At 27.9% G+C, this 20,913-nt stretch overlaps 1 protein-coding gene across 2 annotated transcripts in view; it reads left to right on the top strand.

Moving 5' to 3' along the window:
- Positions 1-12,027: 12,027 nt before the first annotated feature.
- Positions 12,028-20,913, top strand: part of LOC132945080 (uncharacterized) — a 33,581-nt gene continuing 24,695 nt past the window's right edge. For both annotated transcript variants that reach the window (XM_061014701.1, XM_061014702.1), the window contains exon 1: positions 12,028-12,154. In XM_061014701.1, the coding sequence (XP_060870684.1) occupies positions 12,143-12,154 (12 nt within the window). In that variant the 5' untranslated portion in view covers positions 12,028-12,142. The remainder of the gene's footprint in view (positions 12,155-20,913) is intronic.

Genomic DNA, 20,913 nt, shown 5'->3' on the forward strand with positions numbered 1-20,913 from the left:
AATGCAATTATTTCATGAGATTTTTTAAAAAAATATCCAAATTGTATGGTCCTTTAAAATTGAAAATTTAAAATCGACTTCCTAGAAAGCCCGTGTAGTTGCGGCACATCATAGCAGACTTCTTCAGCACATACCTACGTATAAAATAAGGCCGATGATCAATACGACGATGAGCAGCTGTAAGTGCAATTATGATGATTGATACGGTCCACTAGGTCCTGTCTTATGCTTTAATGCAACTCGAAAAGCGTAAATCTATGGCTAAAACGGACGTAAGAAAAACATATGTAATGTAATAATATACAACATTATATACAAAATTACACTATCAAAAATTTATTAAATTTGCATAAATTTCTGTACAAATTATCATGGTTTCTACTGTTAAATTGCTTAAAATTAAATTAATTGACTACAGAACTGTATTATTAGTACACAAATAAATTCACAAAAATTGTATTTAAAATACTAAATCTACATAAATTTCACAATTTAACTTTATCAAATTACATTATTTTAATTTAACATCTACTCATACACGTTAAACAATCCATAGTTTCCGATCCCGAAGCACAAGCTATTGTACACATTCCAACACACATTTCTCGACTACCTGGCCTTCCACCACCGTTACTGTTCCCACCACGTCTGGATCCGCCATATTTGCGGAATTCTTCTATTAGATTTTCTGTTGCAGATGGATCATCTTTTACATTTCCGTCTCCATATCCTTCCTGTCTTTTTTATTAAATTTTTACAAGAAGAGCAATTATTATTTTCTATATTAGTATATTGACATTCATAACTATTATCTACAATATAATTTATAATGTATCAATAATTATAAGTGCAATTTAGGGGTGGCATGGGGGGCTAAGGAAAAGAACCAATCGTTGCCCCACACTATCTAACCCTGGGGCATAGAAACACATGTAAACTATAATAGCTCCCCACCCCAAATTTAAAACTCAAATTACGCCTATGATCTTAACGCGTCATAGTATATTTCATATTCAATTGTTGAACCGTTTTCTTTGTTTAAATATGACTGACATGAGTAATTTTTTTTTTATTAGCATATTAATATTATTATTAGATTTCTCGTATACTTAATACTTATATTGTATTCTATATAATGTATTTATTTTTATAAGGTATTTGTTTGTTATTTTTAATTCCATATCATCTATTAATTACATTAATGATATTGTTAGTCGTCTAAACATTTACAGCGATGAATGTATTGATTTTATAATAATATGTGTTATTTTTTTAAATTCCCAATAGTTTTCAAAAGTGTCGAAAAAACATAATAAAAAATTAAGGAAAAACGGGAATTTTTACACAAAGTCGGGTCTCAACTATATCGGTTTTGATTTTTGATGTTGACGAAATAGAAATGTACAAATAATTTAGTAGTTAAATATTTTAAAATGTTCAAATTTTATAGCTAAGGATTGAAAATGTTGAATAAGGTTGCGAGTTAGTAGTTTTTTCTGTAACCAAAAAATCTAAAAAGTATACATAAATACAGTTTTTTTATAGTTAAATAGTAATTTTAAATCAAATTGACGAAATTACATAGGTATAAACTAACCTAGAACAACGAATTTATTTATTTGTTTGTAATTTTATAATATTGATTCAACTTACCGGCTACCATATTAATAATAAGTAATAGCAATATAAATATAATACAAAATATCAACATTGACAAACCTTTTCCGCTCAGAATCGTTGTTCGTATACAATGATATTATATCATTGAATTCAAATTTAATGTAATATACTATTATATTATATATCTATTTCAAGAACTCATCTTCTTAATACAAGTATTAGATTAAACAAGGTGTGCAGATAATTATTAATTTATCTATATAAAGTACTACGTTTCTCAACTTTCTTAACGTCGTGACCCCGAAAATAGGTGAAAAATAAAGTCACATTACGCCTCTAAAAAAAAAAAATTAAAAAAAGGTGGGTAAGTGGATGTCGCTCTGCTGTACAGTAGGTTACAAGTGGGTCACTGTAATAGATGATGTTAAATTTGAATTCAATGATATAATATCATTGTATAAGAAAAACGATTCTGAGGGAAAACAGTCAGTCAGCCTATGATATTACAAAGTATATTTGATGATATTATTGTGAATAAAGTAATTTATATATAAACTATTTACGTGGAGCCTTGTATTAAATTTTCAATCCTTAGCTATAAAAGTTGAACATTTTATACATTTTTAACTACAAAATAATTATTAAATTATAAATTTGATAAATTTTGCCAAAATTTAAACTTTAAATGCCTATAAATAAAAACTGAGACTAAGGATTTTTAATTTATTTCATCTGCCTTTGAAACAATTACCTAGGAGCCTTCTTTTAAATTTTCAAGCTTTTTTACCCAACAAATAAAATTTGATTGAAATTTATAGAAAAAAAAACTAAAAAAAAATGGAAACTGAAAATGTCTGTAAACAGCTCAAAATAAGTCAAAATATTTGGAAAATGTTATGGTGTATAGAAAATACTAATATAAACATTCAGTCAAAATTTCATGTACCTACAGTCATTTGTTTTAGAGTTGCACCAAAAACCAAAATCGATTTTCTCAAAAACAGATTTTGCGTAAATATTCCCGTTTTCCTTAGTTTTTCACGTCGCGTTTGTAAAATACTGGGAAATGTTTACTTTTGACCCCCTCAAAGTACCAACTAGATTCTTTTTCCTATCAGAAAAGTTACTGTTGAAGAAAATCCAAGCACTTGTACTGCCCAAAAATGTGATGACAGACACAAATAAAAATTTAAAAAACACACATCATTGTAAAATCAATACATTTATGGCTTCGCTCAGAATCTAAAATATGATGTACTTACTTCTCAAGTCCTTGGTCGCTGCTGTGCTCTAAGCCATGATTTTGATCTCTACTTTGCGATTCAATGATTTCCGGTGCACCCAGACACCCAGTGAGTAACTGACGAACACAATAACCAAAATAATTGACTAGAAAAGAAAAAAATGAATTTAAATCACAAATGTATTAGTCCATGAAGTTAGTCCATAGTTGTACTTATAAGTTATGACATTTATTTTAGCAAATTATTTAAGTTATAGAATAGGTGTAGGTACTGGTGTACTAATATTTTCATATATATAGTAAGTATATTATTCAGCGACATCCGAGACTATACTTTGTTTTCTAAAATTTAAGTAAATGAAAATAAATCACTGTAAGTTCCAATTCCGATAAACCATCATATTCTAAGTTTTTCCTCTTTCCATAACTATTTACAATTGTCTTATCAAATTACAATCTTGTAATTGTTGAGCTATAATATAGTTGTATACTAATAGCTATTGAAATTTAAATAAAGTTTAAATTACTGATTTATACCTATTAATTATTATTATTTAAGAAATCAATAATAAAATTGGGGACGGAGTGGCCGAGCGGACTAAGGCGTCGGGCTTAAAGGTCAATTAAAAAAAAAATAATAGTAATAATAGGTATTTTTACCGATTTTAAAATAATAATTTCAAATTCGTATTGTTATTTTATAATAAGTGTTGTTGTATGTTTCAAAATTAATTTTCTAAACAACAATACAATTGTTAAAAAAATCTAACAATAAAAAAATAAACTTTTTTTTTCAACCTAGGATATTTTCTATTATATTTATATTGTTATAATGTAATACCTACGGTAGACAGTAAGTTGAGTTAATAATATTATTCGTATATTAACATATTTGTATATATAAAAAGGTGGATAAGTGGATGTCACTCTGCTGTACAGTAGGTTACAAGTGGGTCACTGTAATAGACGGTGTTAAATTTGAATTCAATGATATAATATAATTGTATAAGAAAAACGATTCTTAGCGAAAACGGTCAGTCAGCCTATGATATTACCAAGTATTCGAGTAAATATCAAATGTTGTAAAAATATAAATTTCAGACGCTCATAAAAATTTAATTTAAGTTTCTTGTAGACATTTTTTTTTTGATAAAGGTAGACAAACTTATGAGTAATCTTACATTACATTTTCAAATCTTAGATTTAAAAAGAAAAATTTTTATGAATTCTCAACTCAAAATAATTTGCTATTTCTCGTGATTTTTCCGTATTTTGTCAAAATTTGAACTTTAAATGCTTATAATTGAAAACTGTGACTAAGGATTTTTAATTTTTTTCATCTGCCTTTGAAACAATAACCTAGGAGCCTTCTATTAAATTTTCAAGCTTTTTTAATCAACAGATAAAATTTTATTGATATTTTTAGAAAAAAAAACTAAAAAAATTGAAAACTGACAATGGCCGTAAACAGCTCAAAAAGAGTCAAAATATTTTGTAAATTTTATGGTGTATAGAAAATGCTAATATAAACCTTCAGTCAAAATTTCATGTCCCTACGGTCATTTGTTTTAGAGTTACACCAAAAACCAAAATCGATTTTCTCGAAAACAGATTTTGCGTAAAAATTCCTGTTTTTCCTTAATTTTTCTTTTGTTTTTCACGTTGCTTTTGAAAACTACTGGGAAATTTTTACTTTTGGCCCCCCCGCAGTACCAACTGGATTCACTTTCCTATCAAAAAAGTTACTGTTGAAGAAAATCCAAGCAATTTTACTGTCCTAAAAGGTGATGACAGACACAAAAATAAAAAAAAAAATAAAAAAATAAAAAAATAAAAAAATAAAAAAATAAAAAAAAAAACACACATCATTGTAGAATCAATACATTCATCGCTTCGCTCAGAATCTAAAAAGTCTACATGAAAGTCAAATTAAATTTTTATGAGCGTTTGAAATTCATATTTTTACAACATTTGATATTCACTCGATTTCTCATGTAACGATTTTCGTATTTTGTTGTATTTAAAAAATGCTTGTGGTAATTTCCCAAGTGTAATTTCACTAAATGTTTATATTAACATTTTCTATACACAAAAACATTTTGAAAATAATTTGACTCTTTTTGAGCTGCTTATGGACATTGTCAGTTTTCAATTTTTTTAGTTTTTTTTCTATAAATATCAATAAAATGTTATTTGTTGGGTAAAAAAGCGTGAAAATTTAATGCAAGGCTCCTGATATATTGTTACAATAGTAGTTGAAAATTATTAAAAATACATATGCACATTTTTTTTATAAGCATTTAAAATTCAAAATTTAATTATTATTTTTTAGTTAAAAATGTATAAAATGTTCAACTTTTATAGCTAAGGATTGAAAATTTAATACAAGGCTCCACGTAAATAGTTTATATATAAATTACTTTATTCACAATAATATCATCAAATATACTTTGTAATATCATAGGCTGACTGACTGTTTTCGCTCAGAATCGTTTTTCTTATACAATGATATTATATCATTGAATTCAAATTTAACACCATCTATTACAGTGACCCACTTGTAACCTACTGTACATTAAAGCGATATCCACTTACCCACCTTTTTTTATTTTATTTTTATTTATGTGTCTGTCATCACGGTTTGGGGGCAGTAAAACTGCTTCGATTTTCTTCAACAGTATCTTGTTCGATGGCAAAGTGAAATATCTTTTTGGTGCATTCGGGATGTCAAATTTTAAAATTTTCAACAGTTTTCAAAAGCGCCAGGAAAAACAATATAAAAATTAAGGAATAACGGGAATTTTCACGCAAAATCTGTTTTCGAGAACATTGATTTTGGTTTTTGGTGTAACTCTAAAACAAATGTTATGGTTATTTATATTTGCATTTTCTATACACGTTAATATTTTAAAAATATTTTGATTTGTTTTGAACTGTTTAGGAGCATTTTCAGTTTCCAATTTATTAGTATTTTTTTCCATGGATGTCAATAAAACTTTATTTGTTTGGTAAAAAAGCTTGAAAATTTAATACAAGGTTCCTACTATATTATTACAATGATATTTGAAAAATATTAAAAATCCTTTGTCAAAGTTTTTATTTATAAACATTTAAAGTTCAAATCTTGACAAAATACGATATAATCACGAAAATTAGCAAATTATTTTGAGTTAAGAATTCAAATTTTTATGAATTCTTTTCAAATTTCAGATTTTAAAATGCAATATAAGATTATCCATAAATGTTCCTTTATCAAAAAAAAAAAAACGTCTACTAGAAAGTCAACTTAAATTTTAATGAGCGTTTGAAATTCATATTTTTACAACATTTGCATATATTCACTCGATTTCTCATGTAGCGATTTTCTTATTTTGTTGTGTTTAATAAATTAATGAGTTGAAAATTAAGTTACTTTTTTTCAAAGAAAAGAAAAAAATTAAGTTAATTTTTAACTTAACGACTTAACGAAAAAAATTACGAGTAACTCTTAACTTGACGAGTTAAATAAATCGTTAACTTGTCCAGCTGTGATTTCAGTAAGTTGTATAAATTTGAGCTTATATGTTCTATATGTAGCATGTTAGGTATGTGTTTGATACTGCTTTTTTGCTTAGTATATCCTTCATATATTTGTAAAATATACGTACCTATATTTTTAACTACGTTTATTATACAATCTATTGCATTTACGGAATTTCGCTAAGGAAACAAAAAATTCGTCTTGAAATATCGAATACTTTGATATAATAAACTCATTTTTCAAATTTTATCGCTTACTGCCTTTTGTCTTAGGAGGGCAGTGAAGGAGTAGCTAATCTAAACCGTGATGATAGACACAAAAAAAAATTTTAAATTAAAAAAAATCACACTCCATTGTAAAATCAATACATTCATCGCTCCGCTTAGAATCTAAAAATAAGAAAAACGGTAATTTTTAAGCAAAATCAGTTTTTGACAAAATCGATTTTGGTTTTTGTTGTAACTCTAAAAAAATGACCGTAGATATATCAAATGTTCACTGAATGTTTATATTATTATTATTTCTATACACGATAACATATTCAGTTTCCAAATTATTGTTCTGTACCATGCTTTGAACTTTACCATAAAAATAAATAAAATAAAACTTGTACACTTGTTTAGTATTTTATTTATTATTTTATTTTATTATAAATGTTTATAATTAAATTTTGTTGTATTCCTTGTTTGTATTATATTCCACTTATTATTTTGTAAAAAGAATAATAAATTACAGTAATATTTGAATGGTTTAGTATTTATTGACGTAATTGATTACCGTACAACAATAATCGTTACATTTTAGGAAACCCTGGCCAAAACATTTGTATTAGCTAATTACTTAGTAATTAATTGATGAATTATTATTTTTTTTTATGAATTTATTTATTTATAAGTATTGAAAAATAAAATGAGGTAAACATAAAAAAATTTAAAAAAAACATGGGTTTGTGGAGGTGCCATTGCAAAATGTGTCTGGGCATTGAAAAGGTTTACATTGGGTTATTCCATTTGACTGTTCTTTTTATTTTATTTTATTTGGTGTTCATTTTAGATTCTGAGCAGAGCGATGTATGTATTTTTAACCATTCGTTTTGACATTTATTTTTAAATTGGTTGTAAATAAATTTTTTAATTTATGGTCTGAGTTTATATTCCAGAGTTGCTGTTGATACTTGATGTGGATTGTTTGCTTTTTCATTGGCGTACGTCCGCTCTTTCATTACCTGTTATTCCGCCGTGCCCGGATATCCATGAGAAAATTATGTTATTGTTAAATGTATTAGTCAATTTGGTTATTTTACTAACGATAAAATTATCGTTATTATATTACTAAGGCTAGATAAAATGCTCATGGAGTCTGTTAAAATTATATACTTTTTATCTTGCAAGTTGGCACTTATTATATAGAATAGGCTTTATATATAGCGAATGCCTTAGCTTTGTATATGCTACAATTATCCAACAACCCCTCAAAATGCTTGGTTTGTTGGAAAACTGCCGCAACACCCACCCCTTTGTCAATTGTTGAGACGACTGTATGTATATATATGTATGTGGTCCAGTAATTTGTTTATTAATTCATAGAATACATTTTTGTATGTATGATTTGAGGTTTGTTTTTGTTGTAATACGTGAATGACATAGAAAATAAGTATTTTGTCGTTGGCCATACCCCGTGGTAGGGGTCTGGTACATCTCGCCGCCACCATTTCGCTACGATTTAGCCCCCTCCCCCCACCAAAAAAAAAATTAATAATAACAATATAAATATAATATAAAATATCCTAAGCTGACAAACAGTTTCTGCTCAGAATCGTTGAGAAAAACGTCCGCTCATAATTTAACTCGTTGATTCCCATGTGTAGTAATCCGACGTTTTTACATAAAAACGTCGTTCTAGAGTCCAGGTGGTTACAACAATATCACGCCACCTTATCAGGGCACTGATGCTGCCATTGGCATCGGATTAGTGCTGAACACATCCTATGACGTCAATCTCCTTAGTCACGGCATGTCCCATATTAATAGAGGCCCTTTTCCCAAAGGACTTCAGAGTAGCGGAGAGTAGACAGAAGTAGTTATCCCAAGCTTATAGTACTTGTGTGGGTCGCGGACTTGTAACAGCCGCATCGCCGTCTACATAAAGTACATTCCCTATTATAGCTAGTGTAAATTACAATACTCTCCGGCAGAATATATCAATTCTGTCGACAAATTTAATAACTTTATTTTAACTTTATTTTTTATATCATATTCATTTAAATGTGTTAATTAAAATGAGTGATGGAAGAAAACGTTGAAGTGGTGTTCTGCTTATATATAAATTAGAAAAAGAACAAAACATTATTTCAAGAACCGCAAAATTGACTCCTTTTTTTGATAATCCACGTCCATCAAACTCCAATTTGCCAAGTGAAACAGAGTCCAGGTATGATCCGTTTTCAAATAAGCCGAGTAATAACTATACAACAACATCCACGTATACAGTGTTGGAACTTGGAAATCACTAATCAGTATGTATTGTTAAAGGAAAATTATATAATAATAGGTGGTTTCAAGAGTTTTTTATGTTTTACAGCTTCAAACTGTTCACCGTCTGGTCCTTTTCAACATTACAAATTGCGATCGCGGTAAACAAAGAATCATTTAAATAATTTTGTTATTTTCAATATTGAAAATGAAATTTGCAGAAAAATTAATTATGAGGATATAATTATAATACGTTTGCTTGTATAAAATCCTGTCGTAAAAAAATGAATAAGGTACCTGTGTTTTAAAGGAAAAAACAAGTTTATTTAAGTAAACGCTAAACAGTTATTTGTTTTAATTTTTATTTATTTAAGGAGTTATAAGCAGGACTGTGAGTTGTGATCATAGTTAAAATGTACTGTTACACAAAAAATGTCCCCCCCTTTTAAAGCACGATTTATAGGTGTCGCAAGACGCGGGTCCTTTATTTCTCCCTTTCCTAAGCTGTCGCAAGTTCCATAGTTCCTGTTTATTTTAATACTGAGACTCAATATATTTTATTTTTATCGTACATGCCAGGTAACCCTGTGAGGACACACCACAATTTATGTGGCGTGCAGCCTCCCGTGGGCCTGAATTTTATTATTATATCCAATAACATATAGTTGTGCATCATTCCAATGATCACAACCCATGAACTAATATAAATTATAATGTCTTGCGACAGGTTAATTATTATACTTTTTCCCACACTTGCCATGTGCCCATTTGTTATATTATACTCATACTTTATTATTCACATGTGTGAAGGCCAATATTATTATAACTATTATTTACTATGTCAAAAATAAAAAACCTCATGATTACCTTAAAACTTCACCCTCATTATTTCATTTTTTTTTTTATTAATATCGTTTCTTCTTTTTCCCATCATAAATCCTCAACATTAATTTGTTGTTGCATGTAAAACAACCTATGAGTTCCACCGACTTGACCCTCAGGTCACACGCGGTGCGGCTCATAGGTCACGACCAAAGTGTTCCCCTTTGATCGTGGGTAGTTTTTAGTGGTGCCAAAACTCCAAATTCTTACAATGCATATTACAATAAATTTTAATTTTTTATTTTCTTATTCGTATGTAATAACATAAAATTGAATATTTATATTGATATATTGTAATAAATATGTTACGATTGTTTATTTTTAGAGACTTCAGTGGACTTTAATATACAAACAATAAACATAAATATTATATATTTATATATATAACTCGAATCAATTTGGAAACAGAATTTTCTCTGACGTATTGGCGTGGCGGTTTGATCAAAGGATAATCGTACCATAGAGGCATGGACATAGTTTCTGACACCTCCAATGTCCATTTTTACCAACAAAAAAAAGATTAATTTCCATTTTCATAAACAATTTATTTAACCAACATTACCTGTACCTATATATTTTTCTTCAAATATTTAAACAGATTTTAAAACTAAAATTATGACTAGGTACCTACTGAGCAAACCTATTAGAGAATAGAGAAGCAATTGACAATGCCCTTTGTAAATGGAAAAATAAAACAATTTTTTGTTGTATTCAGTATATTTGATTTTTAAATAATATAATATGAGAATCATTATGTCAGATCAGTACACTTATAATATTAGTATACTTATTAGTTATTACTAGGGAATAGGACGTTTCGGCGATATGGCAATAATTTACTTATCTGTTACATTGTCTCGCCGTATGGTATGGCGTATTGGCGTGTGGTATAGAAATGTAATCTTTATTACTATAAGTTATTGTTATTATTACTATACGATAAGGTGGTCACGATTATCGATATGGATGATCTGATAATTTTAAAAAAGACCTTCATTGCGAATCTCAAAAAAATTTAAGCCGTGCGTGACACGTACTATAAAAATCTTGTGTCGGGAAATAGTCCTCCAAGGAAGTTGAAAAAATTTCAAGACACAGATAAAAGATTAGTAAATAATTATGATAGACAAAATAAAATGATATTTCTAAGAGGCAGTCCCTAAAATTGTGTAGCACGAAAAGTGTATAGTGTATTCGTGTGTAGTACGGAATTGAAAAGTGTGTTATTCTAATTAAACCTTTATAATAATATAATGTATAATTTTATATCTTCACATTTTTTTTATATTTTAATGGTTTTTTGCCAAACCACATTTTAATTATTATCTACTACACAGACACACAGTAAACAATATTTTGTGTTGTTACGACTAATACTCTTATAGTTATTATTATGACGAAATAACTATTAAATAATTATTTCGTCATGGTTATTATTATTCATTGTTAGGTATTAAGAGTAGCTATTTTTATTACTATCAGCTTAGTAGTGAAAGGTGGTATATATTATACTAGTGTTTGTCTAGAAATAATTTAGATTTGACCGATTTGGGACTATTATGTGTGTAGTACGGACATTTGGATATTTTAGGGACTGCTAAGAGGTATAGCAAATAATATTGCTTTAAAATAAAATTGTAGATAATTCTTTTTTAAATATTCGCTAAATAATAATGTTGTGCCTATATGTTTAATTGTATTAACTAGATATAAATAATTATAATTATTTTGATTTATTTATTTACGATTTAAAGGGACTGTGGTATACATATATATATACATTTTACTATATTCAATTATATATTACTATAAAGATTTTTATTTATTTATTTTTTATGATTTAAAGTGACTGTGGTATTTATACATTTTTAACTGTATTACCTATAAATAATTATAATTATTTTGACTTATTTATGATTTAAAATTACTTTGTTTAAAATTACTTATTATATCATATGATACGTTTTTACATTTAATTACATTTTTTTTTTTACTATTCATTTTCGCCGAAATGGTCACTCGCCGAAACGGACATCGTCGAATTGATATATCGCCGAAATGTCTGCGCCGAACCGACGGCGCCGAAACGTCCTACAACCAGCAATATGAATTTTTTTTAGCTCATAAATGTTTTCAAATGATTATAACCTTTTATAGTTCTCAGTTACTAATCTAGTTATCTCTATAATGTTCATAGGTCAGTCATTAAATCATGATACACTGTATATTGTGCATATTACACTCGAGCTTAGGAAAATCTTATCCGTAGACCTTGTTTATAAGACAGTAGACTGTAGACGTCCGACGAACAATCGCGGTAACAACCCGAAGATTACTAACAGTTTTCCATCGTCCGCTAAACTCGTCTTGCGAAAAACACTATACACTCACTAGCCAACAATCAACATGAACCGTTTGGTAATTATTATTGTTTATACATACCTTAAAAATTATTTCGTTATAGGCGAAGTGTACTGTGTTATCCTATTTGTGCTAGTACCAAGCGAGTACCTATAAGATTTATCACCATAGAAACGAATAAAAAATAATAATATCATAATATTAATTCAACTTACATAATATAATAACAATATAAAATATCCAGACTGACAAACCGTCTCCACTCAGAATCGTTTATCTTATACAATGATATTATATCATTGAATTTAAGTTTAATACAATCCATTATACAATGACTCACTTGTAACCTACTGTACAGCAGAGCGACATCCACTTACCTGCTTTTTATTTATTTACTTTTTTTTTGTGTCTGTCATCACCTTTTAGGACAGTAAAAGTGCTTGGATTTTCTTCAACAGTAACTTTTCTGATAAGAAAGTGAATCTCGTTGGTATTTTGAGGGGTCAAAAGTAAAAAATTCGCAGTAGTTTTCAAAAGTGATGTGAAAAACAAAAGAAAAATTAAAGAAAAACAGGAATTTTAACGGTAAATCTGTTTTCGAGAAAATTTATTTTGGTTTTTGGTAACTGTAGAACTAATATGAATGTAGGTACATGACATTTTGACTAAATGTTTATATTAGCATTTTCTATACACCATAACATTTTCCAAATATTTTGACTTATTTTGATCTGTTTACGGACATTTTCCATTTTAGATTCTGAGCCGAGTGAGTGATCTAGTGGTTTTACAACAGTGTTTATTTATTTTATTTTTTTTATTTCGTATACAAATTTCTACCAGGACACCCACTTGTCCACCTTTTTAGTATTAACTATAAAATCTAAATTAATGATTTCTTAAGTAATAATAAATAATAGGTATAAATAAGCAATTTAAACTTTTGAAAGAAAACTTCTTTCTTGAGGTGTGGGTGGAAAAAAAATCGTAATGAAAAATAAAACGACACGTTTGTCGACAGGTTTATCAACATTTTTATCATGATCTCAATTTGATTATGAGTATTAATTATGCGTATTAATGGAATTTACGTATTTAAAAACACGTAAATTAAAAAAAAAAAAGGTGGATAAGTGGATGTCGCTCTGCTGTACAGTAGGTTACAAGTGAGTCACTGTAATGGATGGTATTAAATTTGAATTCAATGATATAATATCATTGTATAAGAAAAAGGATTCTGAGCGAAAACGGTCAGTCAGCCTATGATATTACTAAGTATATTTGATTTTATTAAGGTGAATAAAGTAATTTATAAATAACCTATTTACGTGGAGCCTTGTTTTCAATTTTCAATCCTTAGCTATAAAAGTTGAACATTTTATAAATTTTTAACTACAAAATAATTAATAAAAATTAAATTTGATAAATGTTGTCAACATTTGAACTTTAAATGCTTATAAAAAAAAATTGTGACTTTGTATTTTTAATATTTTTGTTTTAGAGTTACACCAAAAACCAAAATCGATTTTCTCGAAAACAGATTTTGCGTAAAAATTCCTGTTTTTCCTTAATTTTTCTTTTGTTTTTCACGTTGCTTTTGAAAACTACTGGGAAATTTTTACTTTTGGCCCCCCCGCAGTACCAACTGGATTCACTTTCCTATCAAAAAAGTTACTGTTGAAGAAAATCCAAGCAATTTTACTGTCCTAAAAGGTGATGACAGACACAAAAATAAAAAAATAAAACACACATCATTGTAAAATCAATACATTCATCGTTCCACTCAAAATCTAAAATAACGATTTCCAATTTTTTCAGATTTCGGTTTTGAATTTAATACCGGTTTCCAATGTTTTACGGTTTCGATTTTAAATTTAATACCTGTTTCCAATTTTTTATGATTTTGATTTTGAATTTAATACCGGTATCCAATTTTTTTTCGGTTTTGTTTTTGATTACGGTTTCGGTTTCGGTTTTAAAACGGTTTATACCGGTTTCTGAAATCAGTTTTGAAAACGGTTTCAAGCCCCGGCACTATTTTCAGTTTTTTTTTTTATTTTATTGATTTTTCTCACTCTCTCCCTAATTCACTTATAATTTCAAGGGCCCAATTAATTATGAAAGAAGTTTTACTTCCCCGGAGGGTAATGGCTCACACACTCTCTCACTCTTTGTTTTTATTATACAACTATTATAGCTTAACAATAAAAATTTTAATATGATAATAGAATTGTACATGGTTTTTGAAAGAGGAAGAAACTTTAGGACATGATGGTTTATCGGAATTGGAATTTACGGTGATTTATTTTCATTTACTTATATAAATATATAATATATATAGATACACCATGAAGTGGATCCGATCCGAGACGGCCCGATTCAAGAATCAAAATCATTAAGTTAGTATAATAATCATTATAATTAAATATAAAATACACCCAAAAAGTAAATATAAGTACAACAGTACATATCTAAAGTTCAGAGGTCACACACATTATTGTGCAAATTTCAATTTTTTTAAACTAAAATAATACATATTAGGTACATCGAGGAATATTTTATTTTATTTGTTTATTTAAAATTACATTGTATATAATAATACAGAGTTGAGTGATAAAACAAAAAAATAATTATCAATTAGGTAGATAGTTAATTATAGTGTTAACCAACGTGGCAACGTTATATTATTATCAATTGAACTTTGTCATTCGGTTTTACCTTTTCCCTGGCTGAAGTTTTATCGGAAACTAATAATAATAATGTACTTCGTCATTGAAAATGAACAAGAAAAATAAAAATGCAATGTGAAATAAACAAAAAACCAATATATCATGTGATAAACATAATATACAGAGAAGCTCAAGTGAATTACTTGACTACTTTTAAATGATGTATAATTATACCCAACCATTGAAACTGAGACCATCTAGGTATACATAATGAATGATGGATTCACAGCTAAATGGTAATTGGAGAGTAATCTAGAGTGATTTTTATGGTAAAACACTGAATGTGGGGTTGTTAAATTGAGGGAAATTGCGAACTGTAAATCTATAGTAAAAATGTACTATTCAATAGGGTGGTTAGACTGGAAGATTGAGTAACAGGATATAATATGTGTATTTTTGTTATATAGTAGGTACCTATTACCTCCTGATGTGTAGTTTTTAAAAATGCCGAAAAAAACGAACCTTTGAAGGTGTGCTAATGGTGTCATAGCAGTCCCACTCACCCATATTTTTCATTTCTACATTAAATCATCGATTGCTCCCCCCCAGCTATAAATAACCTACCTACACGGCTACTTATTTACATACCAGTTTATCATAATATATCTACCATATAAACAAATCGTTTTCTTATTGTTAAATATAAAATTGTTTGGCCTTAATAAAGTTAATAAACATAATGTCATAAGCCGTAATTTAATATTATGTTAAAAATTAACATACGTTTTTCACGTATCATTTTAAATTGTACTAAAATGATAAGGTATTAATATATGACCTATTATACAAACTTTTGCTTATGTTAGATAGCTAATTAACTTTTAAATTATTGTATAAATATTAAATACAAATCTTAAATATAGGTATTTAATATTGTATATTTCACACTAAAATCTGTATTGTATGACCATTTATAATAATAATCCGTATCCTAATTACATTAATAACTTTATATTTCATAAACCATAATAATATCATAGTCATCATTAGTTGTACATTTATAATTTATAAACCAATACCATTCAACTATTGGTAGGTATTCTATATAGGTACCCTATATCTACAGAGATACAGTTACTAGTGTCTAGTACGCATAGTGAGTAGGTACATAATATAGGGCATAATATAGGCTATAATATTATATACAACTTATACTAGTCCACTATCAATACAACCAAATTGTTATAATATTCATATTTAATATAGTATAATAAATACTATAGTTGTTTTTTCATAAATAACATCATTATTGGTCACTATTATTATTATCTATGAGCTATACATAATAATTAGGTATTATAGATATGATATAAGTTAATGTTTTATATATAATTTTTTTAAGTAATTTAAATACTTATCATTCTACTTTTATATTTATTTTGTTATTAATAGTTAAAATAGTTTTTAGATGAGTATTTCATAATAGGGTTTTACTTTTCACAGCAAACGAACAAAAAATATATCATTCATGTAATAGTTATTATGGCATACGGAAATACAATTGTTGGTTTTGTTTATCTAGTAAAGTACAAAAGTATAAAAAAAAATATTATAATATTATGAACTTGATATTAAATTGTGTACAGTTTAAATTTTATTACATTGCAGGAGTGCACGTGTGTCTTTAAAAGTGAAAAAATATTAGGGACTTAATTTACGTCATTGTTGAAACTTTTGTCGAAAAAACCGACTTTCTGGAAAATCTATATTCTACATTTTTAGATGATGGTTACTAAAATTGTTAGGTCCTATAAATTGTAGATTGGTCCTTTTGTGGAAAAATGTTTTCTTAGAGATTGTTCACAGTTTGAAGTATAATATTTTTATTTCGATAAATAGCAATAAATTTTCGTTGTTTTTCTATGGTATTTCATTCTTTGATTCGGTGGTAGTTAATTCTTCTTCTCTTCTTGTATTTCATAAGGTAAGTATTTGAATATTATCTTGCTTGTTTTCGTTTTGTCAAATTTGATTTGTAGTTTTTATTCTTATATCTATATTTCTGCATTTCAAATTTCTGTTTGGACTGTGTCTTTTTCGTGTCTTCGTATGGAACAATTTTATTTGCTATTGTTTCTATAATTTTTGGTTTAATGCTTATTGTCTACTTTGAAAATATTATATTCGCCCTTTGTCTCAGAAGATTGTTGCTACTCGTTGACTCGTGAATTTTTGATTATGCTGAAAATACATTCTATTCTTTTGTTTTTTACTTTTGCAACATGTTTTTAATATTTTATTATTTTTCCTTAAATGTAATTTGTTATATTATAATATTACAATAGTTTAGTTAGTATAAAAACTGCTAATGTCTTGCTATGATTTTACTAATCTGGTGCTAAATTACATATTTGTTCCTAAAAGGGTATTACATACATATTATAAAATTCGGGAGAAATATTAAAGGTAGATAGTTAAATTAAATTTGTTCGTTGATTTAAAATCATTATACAATGCATATATTATATAAACAATATATTATATAACGATAACGTGGTTGTTAGCCGGCTTGAGAAGTTGACTTAAAGTGGTAGTGTGTACAGTGGATTGGCCTTTCGGCCATTGGTGGCCCATGGCGGTGCCCTCATCATATAGTCGTACACAACAACCGAAACGAAAATTCAGTGTCGTGAAAACGGATAAAAGATGACACCGAACATGAGGTTGGTGTGGTTGCGTGAAAAATTTTCGTCGTGGACAGTGTTGCAATTTGCAGGTCCGGGACGTAATGGAGAATGATGGTTGATGATGAATAAGTAGAAATCGAATGAAAAAACGTCGGCGGCCGGAGCGGTCTGCTGGTCTCCGACGGTGGCTTGTTGAGTGGTAGGTAAAAGGTATTACATGTTATAAAATCTTGAGGAAGGTTAAATTTGTACAGTTATATTAAATCTTGTGTTTTTTGTTTAAAGTAATATTCAGAAAAATTATTCAAGGGACTTGATAAAATTTATAAGATTTTCGAAACCTTCCCGGATTTCTTTAATTAATTACGGTGGTTGAAATGTCGATTTGTTTGTTTTAAATTTAATTTCACACGGTTCTACTTGTGCGCATCCTAAGTCTAAAGGGTCTGAGGTGAATAAACGCTTGAATTTGTTTATTGGTGTTTGTGTCTTTATACGTTGTTCATAGCTAAATTCGTTAGGTATTTGTATTATTGTACCTTGTTTATCCGTTACTTCTGTTATTTTTGTTACTATTATTTTTTCTTTATTAATAATTTTATTGTCTGAATTAATATTTTTTATTTCGTATTTATCACGTTTAATCGTATTTAATTCAGTGTCAATTGCTATAACCATGTTTCTTGGTATATTACTATAGGTATTGGAGAAATTGTATAATATGACTTCGTCATCACTATTTAATAATGTTGTTTCTAGAGTTATTTTTTTATTATTTTGTAGGCGCTCAGTTGGTTAGGTTAGTGGACACCTTTAATTTTTACCTAGTCTTAGGAGCTATGCCCAGACAGCATTTTTTTGATTAATAATATTATTATAACATATATAATAACGTAATAACGAATAATATTAGTATAACGTTATTATTATACTATTATAATATTATCATTACAAAATGCTGTCTGGGTGGTAATATTTTCGTTAGATATAATTTTAATTTTTATTAATGCTTTCAGTTGTATAAATGTTTAAGTTGTGATTTACATTATGTTCGTACCATATTTCGTCCATTTTTATAGAATTATTATCGATTTGTATGTTTTTATTTTTAAAATCGACTATTAGGTTGTATTGTATCCAGGGCTTGAAACCGGTTTCAAAACTGGTATTAAATACCGGTAAATACCGATAAAAATCGATATCAAAAACTAAATCAATATCGAAACCGAAAAAGATGAAAACCGGTATTCAAAACCCTAATAGAAATCAAAAAAATTAATAACCGATTTTCTTAATCAAAACCGTAACCGAAAATTACGAAAACCGGTATTTGAAACCTAATTGAAAATCAAAATAATTTTAAAACGGTTTTCAAAACCGAAATCGGAACTGAAAATCTATAATCAATACCGATATTTAAATCTAACCGAAAAACTAATACTTAAGTGAAAATCAGTTATCTTAGATAGTTAGACATGGATATAGTTAGATAGTGCTGTTGGTCGATAATTAATGATATATATTTTAGAATCTCCTGCTTTATATAAAGGAAGAACAACCTATTTTTTGAAACTATTAGGAAATGTAGGTACCTAAGGAAATTGCTAAATTGAAAACTTGCGCACCATTATACCTGCCTACCATTTGCCATGTTATAATTCTATTCATCATTAAAATCTTGAATCGTTATAACACAGTACACAATATTTTTTGCAACATTGCCAGTTAACAGTTTAGTGCTGCATCATGTCTGAAAATTTTCAATAATAGGTTATAGGTAAATAGATTCTATATAGTATATTGTATACTATTATTATAATTGATTGTAATTTTACACCTGTAGGTTAACCATACTGTAGGGACTAGTAAGGTGGTGGAAGGTTGTCCATACAAAATATATATATTTAAATATTTTACATACAACAGTAATGACTAATTAAATGGTACCTAAGTATTGAAAACTATTTTGGTATCTAAAAAAATGTTATATGCTATGCTAAGTAATAACTATCACTTATATAAATAATAAAACAAGAATATACTTGGTAGTTGGTACAACGGTTATGGTATGTAAAAGTAAATATCGGTTTTTAAACTGGAAACGACAAAAACCGAAAAAAGTTAAAATAAAAAATATAAATATAATATAATATAAATATAATATTTAAAACCCAAATGAAAACCGAAATAAAAATGTAAACTGTTATAAGTAAACGAAATTGAAACCGGAAAATTTAAAAACCGGTATTTATAACCCAAATAGAAACTGGAAAAAATGTAAACCGTTTTATGCAACCGAATTGAAACCGGAAAATCTGAAAACCGGTATTTAAAAACGAAATGGAAACCGATAAAATCAAAAACCGGTAAAATATTTACCGTCTGTTAACTGTAATCGCATAGGAAGTCGGTTCTATCGTTATTGCTGAGTAGGAATTTTTGAAATTCGTTAAGTGGGTTCAAACTACTTATTGTTACGATGTTTTCTATAGCTTTTTCGTCATCGTCGTTTACTTAATTAGGTAGTTATTAGTTTATTTGAATTTTTTGATTTGTACCAATTTTCTACAAAATGAATATAATTATTTTTTTCAATTTTTTTATCTCTGTTCAATTTAGAATTGTCGATTTTTAAATTAATATTATTTGTTCCCCGAGGTAGATATTCCGATTTTTCTCTTAGCTCAGGTGCTATTCGTTTTTTTGAAAAATTGCAATCGTTTGCATAGTGTCCTTTTTTATTTCATTTGTAGCATATTATGTTTTATCTTCCATTAAATTTTTCCGGTGTTGAGTATCTTTCTCTGCTGTTGTCCTTACTGTGCTGTTTTCTATTTGCTTCATCTCCACGATTTCTGTTGTTATATCTATTTCTGCTTGTATCTCTGGACCTGTCGAAGGAGTTTTTCCTATCCCTTGAATAAGACCTATCTCTATTATTGCTAATTTCTCTGCTGTTATCTCTGTATTTATGGTTATTATATCTATCTTTACTACTTTCTCTGAACTTATAGTCTTTATACCTATCGGGATAAGGACTTTTTTCCCTATAATTGTTCCTGCCTATGTAATCTGATTTGTCTGGATATGGACTTTTGTCTTTGTTGCGTGATCTATCTTCAAAATTTACTGTCTTTTCGTATTTTTTTAAATTGTTCATTTCGGTACATAGTTGATCAATTTTGTTTCTGTAATAACTGTCTATTCCTTCTAATTTTGTATTTAAACGTTCAATTTCTTGGTTGCTGTCTTTTGTTTCGGTATTTAATTGCATTACTTGTTTGTTCAAAATTTCTGTGTATTCGCTAAGTCCTGAGCTTCTTGAATTAATTCTAAATCGCATAAGTTCATATTTTTTTAAAGTTTCTTTTAACTTTTCTAAGTTACTGTTGTCGTGAAGTGAAATTGCGTATAATATAGGTTCCCTTATGCCTTTTAGTATATAAACACAAATATCTTC

The sequence above is a fragment of the Metopolophium dirhodum genome, chromosome 5 (assembly GCF_019925205.1).
Source record: "Metopolophium dirhodum isolate CAU chromosome 5, ASM1992520v1, whole genome shotgun sequence".
NCBI lineage: Eukaryota > Metazoa > Arthropoda > Insecta > Hemiptera > Aphididae > Metopolophium > Metopolophium dirhodum.